General features: G+C 34.5%; 3 protein-coding genes across 9 annotated transcripts in view; 1 reads left to right on the top strand and 2 right to left on the bottom strand.

Moving 5' to 3' along the window:
* Nucleotides 1–13,767, top strand: part of LOC136340127 (putative gustatory receptor 28b) — a 287,924-nt gene that overhangs the window by 5,748 nt on the left and 268,409 nt on the right. The gene's annotated exons all lie outside the window — the stretch shown is intronic.
* The window catches only part of LOC136340113 (GTPase-activating Rap/Ran-GAP domain-like protein 3), a 94,037-nt gene that overhangs the window by 565 nt on the left and 79,705 nt on the right, over nt 1–13,767 (bottom strand). For 5 of the 6 annotated variants that reach the window (XM_066283894.1, XM_066283890.1, XM_066283891.1 and 2 more), the window contains 7 exons: nt 13,603–13,763; nt 13,307–13,543; nt 11,253–11,386; nt 10,947–11,187; nt 8,787–8,885; nt 8,497–8,733; nt 33–160 (listed from right to left, as the gene is read on the bottom strand). In XM_066283894.1, the coding sequence (XP_066139991.1) occupies nt 33–160; nt 8,497–8,733; nt 8,787–8,885; nt 10,947–11,187; nt 11,253–11,386; nt 13,307–13,543; nt 13,603–13,763 (1,237 nt within the window). The remainder of the gene's footprint in view (nt 1–32; nt 161–8,496; nt 8,734–8,786; nt 8,886–10,946; nt 11,188–11,252; nt 11,387–13,306; nt 13,544–13,602; nt 13,764–13,767) is intronic. The other variant, XM_066283895.1, reaches the window with a different exon arrangement.
* Nucleotides 6,175–8,480, bottom strand: LOC136340131 (uncharacterized). The gene has a single exon (XM_066283942.1). The coding sequence runs from the start codon at nt 7,841–7,843 to the stop codon at nt 6,908–6,910; it is 936 nt and encodes a 311-aa protein (XP_066140039.1). The 5' UTR covers nt 7,844–8,480; the 3' UTR covers nt 6,175–6,907.

Genomic DNA, 13,767 nt, shown 5'->3' with positions numbered 1-13,767 from the left:
TTAGAGTAAATGTTTCATGTGTTCTTCCTTACCGTCAGCTTGGAATCAGCAGATTTCCAGACAGGTGGAGAATTGGTCCTGTTGTTGTCTTGATGGGGTGACCGACTCAGAGAATGTATGGGGATTCGGTATATCCTCAAAGGTTTTCCCTCCGGAGATGCTGAATATATTGTTGTAATTAGTTCGCGAAGTGAAATTGGCGTTTACGGATTTAATAAACAAACTGTAGATCGGGAAAAATGACGATCACGTGACAACAAGAGGTCCTATGAAGAAAAAATAATCGCACGAAAGTATATCTAAAGATAAAAACACTTATAGCCGCTGCCAGTTATGGACACACTACTTTATAGTTTGTTAATGATTCTGCCATATGGTTTCATTATAATAGGTATAATGGGGCCATTAACTATGCAGGACCTATTATATAATAGGGCTGTTATGACTGGATCATTATTAATTTGTTATGTGACTACAGTGAAAGTCGAATAGAATAACAGCGAGAGGGCCGAGTAAAAATGATCGTTACATCAAGACTTATTTTTCTAATGATTAAAGAAACATGAAAAAAACAGAAGAATTTATTAAAAATATTAAAAACTAATAGATAAATAATAGAACATAAATCATTTAATAAAAACTTCTAACTTATTCTTCTAACTATTATTATTTTTATGAATGTATGGCATAAAAACATTATCTATTCAAATATTATTTAATTTTTTCTTGTTTTTTACAATGTAAGTTAAAATAAATATTTTTTTCTCTATGGAACTGATTTTATTCAGAAACTTTATGTTGCTGGAATGACTGTATAGCACAAAACTGTTCAGGGTTTTTACAGCTTGTAGGGCTTCTACAATTGATTGTGGCTTAAAATCTTCACCACCCTCAGCGTCTTCATCATTTTCATTTTGGATTTCTTAAATAGTGAACAATTCGTTTGCAATTTGCTTGTGAGATCAAACACCGTTTGTTTCCAAATGACGGTCATTATTTACCAAATCAGTCCATATTTGATGCGACAATGTAAGTTTTTTTTTTATCGTAACAAGAGACACATAATATTGTTTTTCAAAATCATTATTTATCTTTCTTGTCACCTCAGCTAAAGGAAGATCGTCATCCTCTTCAAAATCATCAGCTACTGGTACTAGTTGTAAAAGGCCATGCGTGAAACAATACCTGATTGTTTGGGGTAATATGTTCTTCCATTGTTTAAAAATCATTGATATTGCATCCAAAAGATTAATAACATGCTTTTTGTTTTGCTGATTGTTTTCAATAATATTCATTAGCTCGAGGATTCTAACATAAACGTTCATTGAGCTTATGATTCTGGCCAATCGTCTGCAGAACTGATGTAATATTTGGTGGGAGATATTGAACGATAATATTCTCTAAATTTGACATTTTTGGGTGCGCTGAACCCTTATCTATTAAAAGCATTTTTTTTTCTTCTTGTCTTTAATTTAGTGTCCTAGTCTTGTAAAATTTTTATAAACAGGTCTATCGTCATCCAGATTTTTTTATCAGACACATAGGGAACAGGTAGCGACTTAATATTCTTGAAATAACGAGGGTTTTTTGATGTTCAAAAAACATTCAACTTATGTTTTTCTGATCGTGTCATATTGCTAGAGTCAGAAACTCTTTTAGTTTAGAGTAAAGTAACTCTTTCGTTGAACATTATTCCACCTGTGCACCTCTCTCTTTTAAATTTCATTGTTTTGTTCCGAGTTATTTTGTAGAAAAGACCCGTTCCGGTTGCGTTAAATATCTCGTCATTTCGGTAATTTTTATGAATTTCAGGTCACAGAGTTTTAAGCCAGTTTTCTGTCACTACAATTGGTACACTAGCAGCTTCACAACTAATCGTCCCATATCTAACGTTTTATCTTTGTCGGAAGCGTTTAATCCAACTTTATGAGCATTTATATTCCGGGGTTTTATTCATTTTTTTGGCAAACTATTTCACTTCTGCCAGTAATATTGGACCATTGATTGCTTATCCTTCACTTTTTTCTGTTTAGAGCTACTTGAATAATGCCCGATCAATATCCCTATGATTGGATAACTTAAATTTCATCTTTGGCAATAAATTTTCATTAAAGGCATTTTCGATATTTTCTTGGTTCTTTCAAATTGTGGAAACAGTCGAATACGATAATTGCAAACGATTTGCAATGGTATTGTTGCTTTCACCTGCTGCAAGTCTAGAAGTTATTATACCTTTCTCCTCAATGAACAAAACTTTTCTTTTCTTCGATGTCATTTTTTTAAAACAGTACAAAATTACAATAACACAAACAAGTTAAATACATGCAATGAGCACAGCCTCTAATTTATACGCTCTTCGTTCATAATTCATGATTTTTTTTGATAATTCCTATTCTCTCTACACTCTTCAATAAAATATTAATTTCTTTGAGCCATTTACTCACATAAAACACAAATGAAAATATTGACACATAAAAAATTCAAATTCTATGGCTAAAATCAACAAACCCCTTTGTTGTAGTTTTAATGGCTTAGTGTTGGTAAATGGCTCGCAGAAATTGATTATTTGTGTATTTATAGTAACTGCAATATAAAGTCGACACTGCCAATATTCAATTAGAAGTTCCGCAAAAAAAATACCGAAACGTAGTGGACCACAATATAACCACGTGGACCACGAGGTAAAAGACGGTGTTTTAACAGCTTTACAGTAAATTACAGAAAAACCACAACCATATACAGGGTGAGTCGGGAGGATCGTGCCAAACTTCAGGAGCGTGTTGTACATGAAAAATAAATGTAAACAAACTCAAATGTTGTTATACGATTTTCGTTTGTTTACAAGTTATAGCGTAAATAAAATTAAAACATAAAATTTTAAAAAATTATAAATTTCATAAGAAATTCCATAAATTAACGTTTGGATATCATAGAAAAAGTTCAAAAATATTGCCATTAACTTCTAAACATTTTCGGCTTCGTCTATGAAGAGCATTCGTTGCGCTCCTGATTGTTTCATGTCTTTCTTTAATGGCAGCTGCAGCATTTCTAATGCGTTGAATTAGTGCACCTTGAGTGTCCACTTTAACTCTGTACACTTCAGTTTTAAACCAACTCCACAAACAATAGTCTAGTGGTATGAGGTCTGGAGATCTTGGAGGCCAACTAATAGGGCCACCACGACCAATCCAACGTCCAGGAAAGGTACGTTTATGGTAAATAGAATCCTAGTTAAAAAAATTTATTTACGCTATAACTTGTAAACAAACGAAAATCGGATAACAACATTTGAGTTTTTTTACATTTATTTTTCATGTGCAACATGCTCCTGAAGTTTGGCACGATCCTCCCAACTCACCCTGTATATAGCATCAGAATTCAATAGGATATCAAATTCCAATACTAGGGTAGATATGGGATGGTGGTTATATCTACTAAAGAAATCACAGTTCAAGAATAAAAGCTATAAGTGTGCGTTTATTAAATGAAAAAAATTGAAAACTTAAGGGGAAAAAAGAGCAAGCGGACCTAAGTCTGTCTTATCGCATTTCGTCGTATTCGGGACTGCCTGGGTCAGTCTCTTCTTTTTTCCCATTTCCTTAAATGGTACCTGTGCCTCTGGGTTTCTCACCCCCGCTTGGGTCACATCTGGGCGCCAGACGCCCAGAGGATCATCACTCTAATTGTCCTATAATAACGTCTTTAAGTATAGGACACAGTATTGTGACATAGAAAGAACGGATACATAAATTTAAGAAGATGACGAATATGGCTTGGTTTTGTGATCCTACATATACAGGGTGTCTCCAAAAGGTCTGTACAAAATTCTACCACAGATTTCTGAGGTCAAAACATGACGATTTAACCCAATTTACCTTAGTCCAAAAGTGGACGGTTTTCGAAATACAGGGCGTCAAGGTGAAAACAAAAAAAAGCAAAACAATTAATTTCTTGGTTGGGAATGCTGCTATCTACACAAAATGTCGTATTGAGCGGTTTTTGGGGATAAGAATTCAGAATCTGTTAACATTTTCGATGCACAATGTAGAGGGATGTTGTCAGTGCTCGATGAACCCTCTTTAAAAGGGCATAACTTTTTCATCACCCGGTATAAAATTTATTTATGACTAAACTTGTGTTTTCCTACATTTTTTAAGAAACAAAGGTCTCTTGTTAAAAATCTCTACGAGGCTTCCTTCTTGAGATATTTGAAGCTTAAAGTTCGCTGCATGTCTCGAACAATAATTTTAATGTACTACATATCTATTCTTACAGTTGGATCGAAAAAAATCAAAACTTAAAAATAGGTTAAAAATTACTTGAAAACATAGATACCAAACATAAACACGAAAAAATTATACTTTTAGTAGATGGTCGAAATGACCACCATTGACTTGCATACAAAGATTAATCCGACGCAAGAAATTAAAATGTACTCTATTCATTCATTCGTCGTCGTTCTTTAAAATGTTTACTGCATTTTGAATTCGTCCCCATAGTTCCTCTTCACTATTTATGGCCGTGAAGTATACCATGGACTTTAGAGTCCCCCATAAAAAATAATCCATCGGAGTTAAATCCGATGGGCACAGTGGCCATGGTACCGGAGCATCATTTCCTCTACCTATCCATCTTCGTGGGTACTGTTGATTTAAATAGTTGCGCACATTTATAGCAAAATGTGGCGGAGCACCGTCGTGCATAAACCACATATCTTGCCGAAGTTGTAAAAGAAGATTTTCCAATAATTCTGGCACTATATTTTGAATATATTCCAAATAACTTTCACCACTTAATCGGGGCGGCAAAATGACAGATCCAATAATAAAATTGTTAATTATTCCTGCCCACACACTAATCTTAAATTCATGTTGATAATGTACCACTTTCGTAGCATGCGGATTCTCATCAGCATAAACATGTTCATTGTGTAAATTAGTAATTCCACTTCTCGAAAAACAAGCTTCATCCGTAAGTAAAATATTAATAACAAAATTTATGTTGTATTCTCTCTGCTCATGGATAAATCGACAGAAGACCAGTCGTAGATTAGATAAATTAGTATGCACAAATAAAAACATGAAAATTTTAATAAAAGGATAAGAATTGAAGACTTTTTAAGTTTTGATTTTTTTCGATCCAACTGTACGAATAGATATGTAGTACATTAAAATTATTGTTCAAGACATGCAGCGAACTTTAAGCTTCAAATATCTCAAGAAAGAAGCCTCGTAGAGATTTTTAACAAGAGACCTTTGTTCCTTAAAAAATGTAGGAAAACACAAGATTAGTCATAAATAAATTTTATACCGGGTGATGAAAAAGTTATGCCCTTTTAAAGAGGGTTCATCGAGCGCTGACAACGCCCTCTGCATTGTGCATCGAAAATGTAAACGGATTCTGATTTCTTATCCCCAAAAACCGCCCGATACGACATTTTGTGTAGATAGCAGCATTACCAACCAAGAAATTAATTGTTTTGCTTTTTTTTGTTTTCACTTTGAGGCCCTGTATTTCGAAAACCGTCCACTTTTGGACTAAGGTAAATTGGGTTACATCGTCATGTTTTGACCTCAGAACTCTGTGGTAGAATTTTGTACAGACCTTTTAGAGACACCCTGTATACGTTTGTCAAATATGTAAAACAAAAATTCTTGGGCTTTTTCTATAAAGCCGTTAAAAATACTGCTTTTTGAAAATGTCGGTGATTCTTTGAATTCTTTTTCAAAGATCGCCGGGAGTGTGGACTTCATACTACAATTACTATACTATATCCCGTAACGTCGTTACAGCCGGCTAGCAAATCACCAAAAATATCTTTTTTGCTAACGTTTTTGCAATGGGATAAATGCAAATTCAACTAAACGTTTGAATTTTCGTCGATATATGCCACTTGTTATAACCAACTTCATTATTCTTTCCCTGAAGTTTTATGTGAAGAAAAAGGTGTCTGAAGGTATTAGCTAGAAACAAATTCCTCACGAAAACACATCGCAATGGAATTCCATTAATAATAAAAAAATAAATCCATGGCTTAGTAATAAAACCGATTGATTCTAGAAATCTTTTAAGTTTCATCCACATATTCGCACTTTCTCATATTTTTGTGCATACCATTAATTTAAATTTTTTATTACATTTTTTCACATTATGATATTTTTATTTAACACAAACTCGTGATGAAAAAAAACAAGACTGAAACTTTTTGGAAACTGTTTCGCGGTATAAATTCTGGTTATAACTGTGGTATACATATATTAATACCGTTGTGACGTTTAAAAAACTCCCAGTAATTGAGGAAATATGTGAATAACCCCAAATTCTGCAAACTATGAATTTGATGTTCTTTGAGTTGTGTGACGTAATTTGCCCGTCTTGCCTGTTTCAGTAACGTAATCCGCAAGACGTAAAGTTAAAGAGGACGGAAAATAAACATGTCGATTGTTTCGTTCGCATTTATACTCTACTTTAAAATTGAAACTTACAACATTCGGTATAAAGTCTTAATAATATCACTTACGGTAAATGAACTTATATCAAGCTCGAGACTGTGCCAACCGGGTTCTTCTTTCTCATTCGGTTACCGAGATACAATGTCAGCTTAACAGATTTTTTTTCATTTTGACGGTATTTGTGAAATAAAGATGCTTTAATATGCATTCACAAGATTTCAGGGCCAAATAAGTCAATGAAAGTATTCAGGATCAATATCGAGCCCATATCAGTTTATTAAACTAAAATTAGCACCTCAAACAAATTGAAATTTTTTGAGAATTTTTCAACGGACTATATTTTGCGACTTTTCAAGCTAATACCGAATGTAAAAAACACAAAACTATGAAAATTAACTTACAAATTGAATAATATTGGTCATTTCAATTTAAAAAAGTAATAATTGTCTGCAAATTTAACTAAATTCATTTAAAATAACTGTCATTGACCACTGCGAAGCACACTCAAAAAAATCCATATTAACAGCCTCGTACACATGCTTCTCCTTCAGGAATATATCCACATCGTGGTATAAGTCAGCCACCACCTCCTCCGTGATATTATCGTTCTCAATATCCCTCAAAAGCTTCCTCTTTTTGTTCAAGTCCCTCAAAGTTTCGTAGCATTGCTCCAATTGCGCCCCTTTGCACGTATTGGAATTCACCATTTTCCAAGCCCTGTCAAACTTCTTCTGATATGTTTTCTTCAGTTTAGAGTGATTGTTCACTACCGTTATTGCCACGAGATCCAGAAGACTGGAAACTTTGCCAGTGCGAGATCTGTCACATTTTTTAACATCGCTCTTTTTGCATCTACCCGTTTTGGGTTTAGTCTCTTGAGGTTGAGTATTCGGGATTTCTTCAAATCTGCTAGTTCCAGTACAGTCATTCAACAACGGCTTGCTATTGTCGGTCAAGCAATTCTGAGTCTCCTGAATCCCCTCCAACGGGTTCATCTTCTCAATGACGGGCTTCAGCTGGATGTCATCAGGTTCTATTAAATCTAGAGGCATGTCCACTAAAGTGAACAAATAGACCAACACTTGGTTGGGAATTTCTTTGCCTAATAAGGTGGAGATGCCCTTCAGGGTCTTCTCGTAATCGGTTGTCAATCTATCTCCGGTGTTGTAATCGTAGATCAACTTGAAGGTGGTGTCGATGATATGTTGGCGGTTACGGAAGATATTTTGCAAGAATACTGTTACCAGAGACTTTGAATCTTCCATTGGTAAGAGTTTTTTGTAAGTAGTTGTCAATGTTTGAAGTTTGACATTATACCTGTCGTTAAATGAAATGGTTTCCATGAATACTTCTGTGGTCACTGTTGAAAACGTCAGCAAGTGTTTCTGCATAATAGGGATTTTCGTTTCATTAACCACTTACAACTAACAAAAGCGATGGCGTTCGTTTGAAATTCGACACTTGGATCGTTTTGTTCCTTTGCATTTGGGCATTATTCAAGAGCAAGTCTTATCGAACACACAATTTTTTTGAAAATGATTTTAAAATTTTTTAATAAAAAAAACATTTTGCTTGAACAAGGAAACGGACTTTATGATCATGAAATATCTAAATGCTTCAGAAAGCACCGCGGAAACATTGCAACTGCCTATGTTGCATATTTTGATCTGGACGAAATCATATTATCATTGTTAATTAACATGTGAAAAGTACACTTTTCACACTCACATGAGTGTGCAAAGAACGTGCATACGTACATTATCTGGTATTAGTCCGCAAACTGCGATTTTCATATTAATAGTATGTTTTCATCTCGTCTGGGTCGCGAGATGAAAACGTCTCTCTAAGAGAATGATGGCTTTCATAACAAACTCGTTGAACAAAGTATTATTGCCGAACTTAACGATAATAAAGTATTCTTGTCGGACATATTGCATGTTTAAAATTCTATTCCTTAGCTAATTACCCCCTTCTGTCACGCGATCGTCACCTCTGGTTAGATTGCAAGTGCAATATTTTCAAATTAGTAGATACTCATAGTTACCATTTGGGCTGGAGGGTGGAGAAATTTTTTGCAGTTCTTGCTGCCTAGTGTCTACGTGCAGAAGGTCTGCCTTGTTGGGGAAAAATTCTGGAGCAGTTGTGGCAAAGAATATGTCAGTCTTGCTAGTGATCAATTGTAACTTCGGCATGCTCATTGTGTGAATGAGGTTACCATTCACAACCAAGCGAATTTCCATTGTATTGGATGTGAAAGCGATGACGTAAGGAAATGCACAGACTATAGAAACTTAAAGCTACACAAGCGTCTTTCAGTCAGGTCTTCATACATACCAATATCGGTGGGAGCTGAGTTCCAGTGGAAATCGAAATCGGTTGAGGTAGAAGTGTTGCTGTTATTGGCCTCGTTCAATTTTTGAAAATGGCATGTATCTTGTATGGAACATAATAATAATTATTTATAATTTCTGTGATGAACTAATTTCGAAACTGTTTATAATGCGTCATCGAATTTAATTTAAAAAATCATATTGCTTGAGGTGAAATTTTAAATATTAATTTGAACGACTCAATAAAAAAAATCCCTAGAATTGTTTAGGATTAATTTGTTATATGTATGTGAGATAAAAACTTTTTTGCAAGCAATCTAAAGCGATCTAGAAAACATATATGCTTGAATCGATTATTCATAATCAGTATGCTTAAGTGTATATACATGGTGTCCGCTTCTGGACCTTAAGCATGGTGATTTCGGCAATCATAAAATATATATGGCGTCGATTAAATTAAGGTAGATTAGTGCATTATAAAATTTAAGAATAAGTCGTTCAAATTTTGAAAAATTCTGATGATTTTTAAAGTATCTGAAAAACTGTAATTTTGGCAAAAAGTTTCATTAATATCGGTAGGTACAGATTTATAAATGAAATGTTTCGTGGTTTTATATAAATACTAATCAAATGGGGACAGATCTGGTGAACGTGCCGGCTAACGTATTTCTCATTGTTTACAATGGCCCTACCGAGAAATATTTCAGTTGGATAATCTCCCACTTGCTTAGCGATATATGGCAGAGCAATATCTTGTTGGAACTAAAAGTTATTCAAGCGATTGATGTAAATCTTCTTATCGACACAATCCATATGGTAGTACTTTAAACAGTGCAAATACTCCTCTGTGGTTATTTATTTTTACATTGTTGTCGTAAATGTATGGGCCGAATGTTATCGTTAAATAAACCAACTCGTACATTTAGCCCGAAACGTGTTTGTGGTTGACATTTTTGGTGTTTATGTGGATTTTCAGTGGGCCAAACTTGTTCATTAGGACGATTGAACATGCTTTAGTTTGTAAACTTGCACTCATCCATGAATAACACGTGGGAAAGGAGATGGGGACTTTACTTCAACAGGGCCATGTTATATCCAGAACACGTGGTCTTCCGTTCGATATCTCCTCGATGCAAGACTTGGTGATATGATTTTAAACGGACGACATTTACATATGTTTTTTCAAAATTTTACTCTCCCCGATAAGACACATTAATTTTTTCTGGTATAAGCCTGGTCGAAGAGAACTCAATTCGTTGCCGTTTGTTGTCTTTGAAAAGTTTCAGCATTTAACTCATCACAATATTTTTGAACAGCAAGTTGTCTAGTATCTTTGCCCCAGCTTAGGTGATCCCGTATCTTTTATGGTCAACGTGATCCTCGTGGTTGAGGTCGAGAAATGAACACCTTGTATACGTATGACGATATAATTTTTTTTTAAACTGAGATAGCCAGTGTTTTTGTCGAGAGTGAAGACCAAATCTTCATGTTCAGTAATTACTAGTATATCACATTTAAATAACAAAACGAATAAAATAAATGGCCACCACTTCAGTTGGTCTTATGTTTCAAATGAACTTTAATTACCTGCGTCTCGTGTTATCTTCTAAATGTAAATGCATTTACTTGATGTTAACTAACGAACTTACTTGTGGATTCAGATACTTGCTTTATCACTTACTACACACTAATCGAAGTCATAATGTCATAACGTCACTTGTGGTCGTTATTTCTAAAAGAAGTTGTATCTTCTAAGTGATTCTTGCCAAGGACAAGACATCATTCTTCATTATGTATATGTAAATATTTAATGACGTGGGTAATATATTATCTACTCTTTCTCACTAGAATGGTTTTATTTTACCCTGACGTATGCATATAACTGTTTAGATTAATCTAAAATATGCAAAGTTCACTCTCATTTAAAATCATAATTTTGGAATTCCGTAACGCTCCTGTTTGATCACGTACTTAAATGCCAAAGTTTCCAGTATAACGCGTTAAGCCGTACTAAAACTTGATAGGAGAAAGACTTCAGACACTCTTCATCGTTGTCTCAGTAACTCATAAAATAACATTGTGTGATTGAGTGAAAAATGCTGATACGAAAAGTTTTATTGCCGTCTCACGTAAATGAAGACGAACCTTAGACAGAGACACTTACGGTTGTAGCAAAGCATCAGCTGGATTTCTTGGTCTTCGTATAGATCCAAGGCAGCAACAAGATGAACCCTATTCCCATCTACTGTATAAAGATGTTGGGCCTGACCAGAACGACCGTTCACCACGTCCCAATGGTTTTTGTAACCAACACAAACCAATATGTCTCCATGGGTGGGTGAAATTGGGCTCCATACATTGTCGAGGATGGTTAAGATGGTGGGAGTTTCGCTTAGGTTGAGTTCCTAACATAGTCAACGAGGACATTTTTAATACTCTTTTGGTCATGAGTTAATGGTTGGGTGTATACCCAAAAAAACGTAAATCCCTCTATAGTGTCAGTGTCGCTAGCGGGACACCAAGCTGTCCATGCTGCGGAATGCTTCCATTGGAACATCAACAACTTCTTTCCTACAGCTACACACATTCGTAATCGAGCACCACCTATAAACGTCCACTATATAGAAAATGAATTATTACAGGTCTATTCCTGTTGAAAGGACACTTAAAAACGAAATTTTATTTACCAAAAAGCATTACGACCTTTAATTTAAAGGGACAGGAAATATACAAATTGAGTCGACTTCTATAATTTCATATGTTAAAAGTAAACTCCAAGTGAGCAACGCTCGTAACATTATTAATATCACCCGGTATGTACGAAGTAAATTATAATTTTTAACGATTAAACGATTAAGGCTAAAGCTCTTTCGTACAAATTTCCCGGCACTATGAATAGACTCCATATTGAAGTGAAGTCAGAAACTTTCCAGGTTATAGAAGTTTGCAGGATAGAGCCCTTGATAATTCGTGAATTTAGATTAATGTCCGCCGTGCTGACAACACACATAGTCATATATTTTTATCCTTTGGTTAGGTCTTTTGGAGTTGTTTAAAAAACATATATGACGTGAATCATTTTGATTTACGTAGTCTATTTATCAAAAAGGTTTGGATTTGTCGAAATCGTATTTGGATTAAATTTTTTAACTGGCCAAAGTCGGCTTCGTATTGCGAAGTTAAATATAATATTTTCAAAATAGCATTAATTGAGAAAATGTCAGAAGTCGGAGCCATTTTTTAACGGTTGTATTAAATTTACATTCCATTTTTTTATGTTTTATTAAGTTTCTAGTGCAGCACGTCCGTTGAGGCAAAAATTATTTAACACTGTTTCTGAGATATGTCACACCTTTCGACAATAATTAGAGCAGCAGAGGGTCATCAAAAACTCATAAATCCTGAAATATAAATATAATAAATCACCAGTTGTTTTTTTTCTTTTTTGGTTATTAGAGGTTTGTGTGATATTTTAAATTGCGTTCTTCTTTCTATGTGCTGCTGCAGGCATCTGCTATTTTTGATACCACAAATGAATATAATATCGTTTTTAAGGTAACTTTCACTCACTTTTATACGATTTTAAATTCGGACCATTTCATAAAGAAAAAACTGTGTTTTTTTATCAGTTTCCTTGGGAACAGTGTTTTCATAGAAAATATTTAGATATCATATTGCAAAAATCATACTCTAAAATACTTGCAAAACTGAAGATTTCAAAAACTAATATATTTTTTAAACAATGCATATGTTTTGAAAATCTTTAAGGGCGGCTACACACAATTGTAATAAAAGTGATATACATATTGATAATATATTTGATTTTCTGCACCTATCTAAACTCATTTCTAGTATCGAAAATGGTAGTTGCCTTTTTTCCTTAGAATTTTCACGGAAAAATTTAAGTTTTTGACGTTTTGTGATTGCCGTACGTTAAAAGTTCGCAATAGATGCGTAAATCAGAAGAAACGCGTTGAAAGCAATGTAAAATATCCACATTTCTTTAACGCTCGTGGTTAGGTAATCTCTAATTATTCTTGAATCACATCAGGAGCTATTCACATCAAGATTTATTTTTTCATGATAGTTTTCTGGACTGGCAGTTAAGTGATTATTGCAAAAAAATCGAGCCTTTACTCCGCTCTTAGTTTAACTATTTTTAATCAACCGTTAACTCCAAATTTTCGAAAATTGTGTTGCCGAAATCGTTATCCATTTTTTTTTACCCAATACCTGAAGTAAATTTCTATTAAATATGCCGTTGTTAGTAAAACGTGATTCGTCAGAATATATTGTAATATCGAGTAGTGAAAAATATTTTCATTAAACTTGTTCAAAAGCTATTCAAGATAATTGTGATGTGTTCCTAAATCATCGTCATAGAACACCTAATGAATCTGGATTTGTTACATTTAACGGCAAGCAAAATAACTCCCGATGGAACTTTGCTTTCGACAGGGTCTTTAGATGGTTTAAATAACAAATAGGAAAGTGAGACTTAATTAAATGTCCCTGTACACTAACCAGGGCGCGACAAGGCATACAAATTAGCTCCACGAGTTCTCTCCATTCTGTAATCCTTAACATCCATTCGAGTTTTTACGTCAGTTTGAGACTGGAGTTGAGACAGCCTGAAAACATAAACTTTGCAGTCTTTATGTGAAGCACCAGCTCTGAGAAGGAGAATTCCATGAGGTTCCACTACGTTCAGTTGTCGAACTTGTAGAGACTTGTCAAAGACTTGTCTGTGAGATGTTCCATCTAAAATAACCAGGATATTGTGTAATTTTGAATTATGAACCACCTACTACTTCGCAGACCTTCAACAACAAAAGTCCCTTCATCGGTAGCTAAAATGAGCTTGTTTTCTCCCCAAGAATCGCCTGAAGAGACGGGATGTGATGGAAAAACTGGATAGAAACAGTTGGCCTCCCATGGAGATCTTTTAAACACGGAGCCTGCTGCTCCGGTACTAGCCAAACTAT

Source organism: Euwallacea fornicatus, chromosome 7, assembly GCF_040115645.1.
Source record: "Euwallacea fornicatus isolate EFF26 chromosome 7, ASM4011564v1, whole genome shotgun sequence".
Taxonomy (NCBI): Eukaryota; Metazoa; Arthropoda; class Insecta; order Coleoptera; family Curculionidae; genus Euwallacea; species Euwallacea fornicatus.
The sequence above is the reverse complement of the archived record's forward strand: the minus strand, read 5'-3'. Positions and strand labels throughout refer to the sequence as shown.

Excerpts from the sequence above, each read along its gene's own strand:
- LOC136340131 (XM_066283942.1), bottom strand. The coding sequence starts at position 7,843 with ATGCAGAAACACTTGCTGACGTTTTCAACAGTGACCACAGAAGTATTC.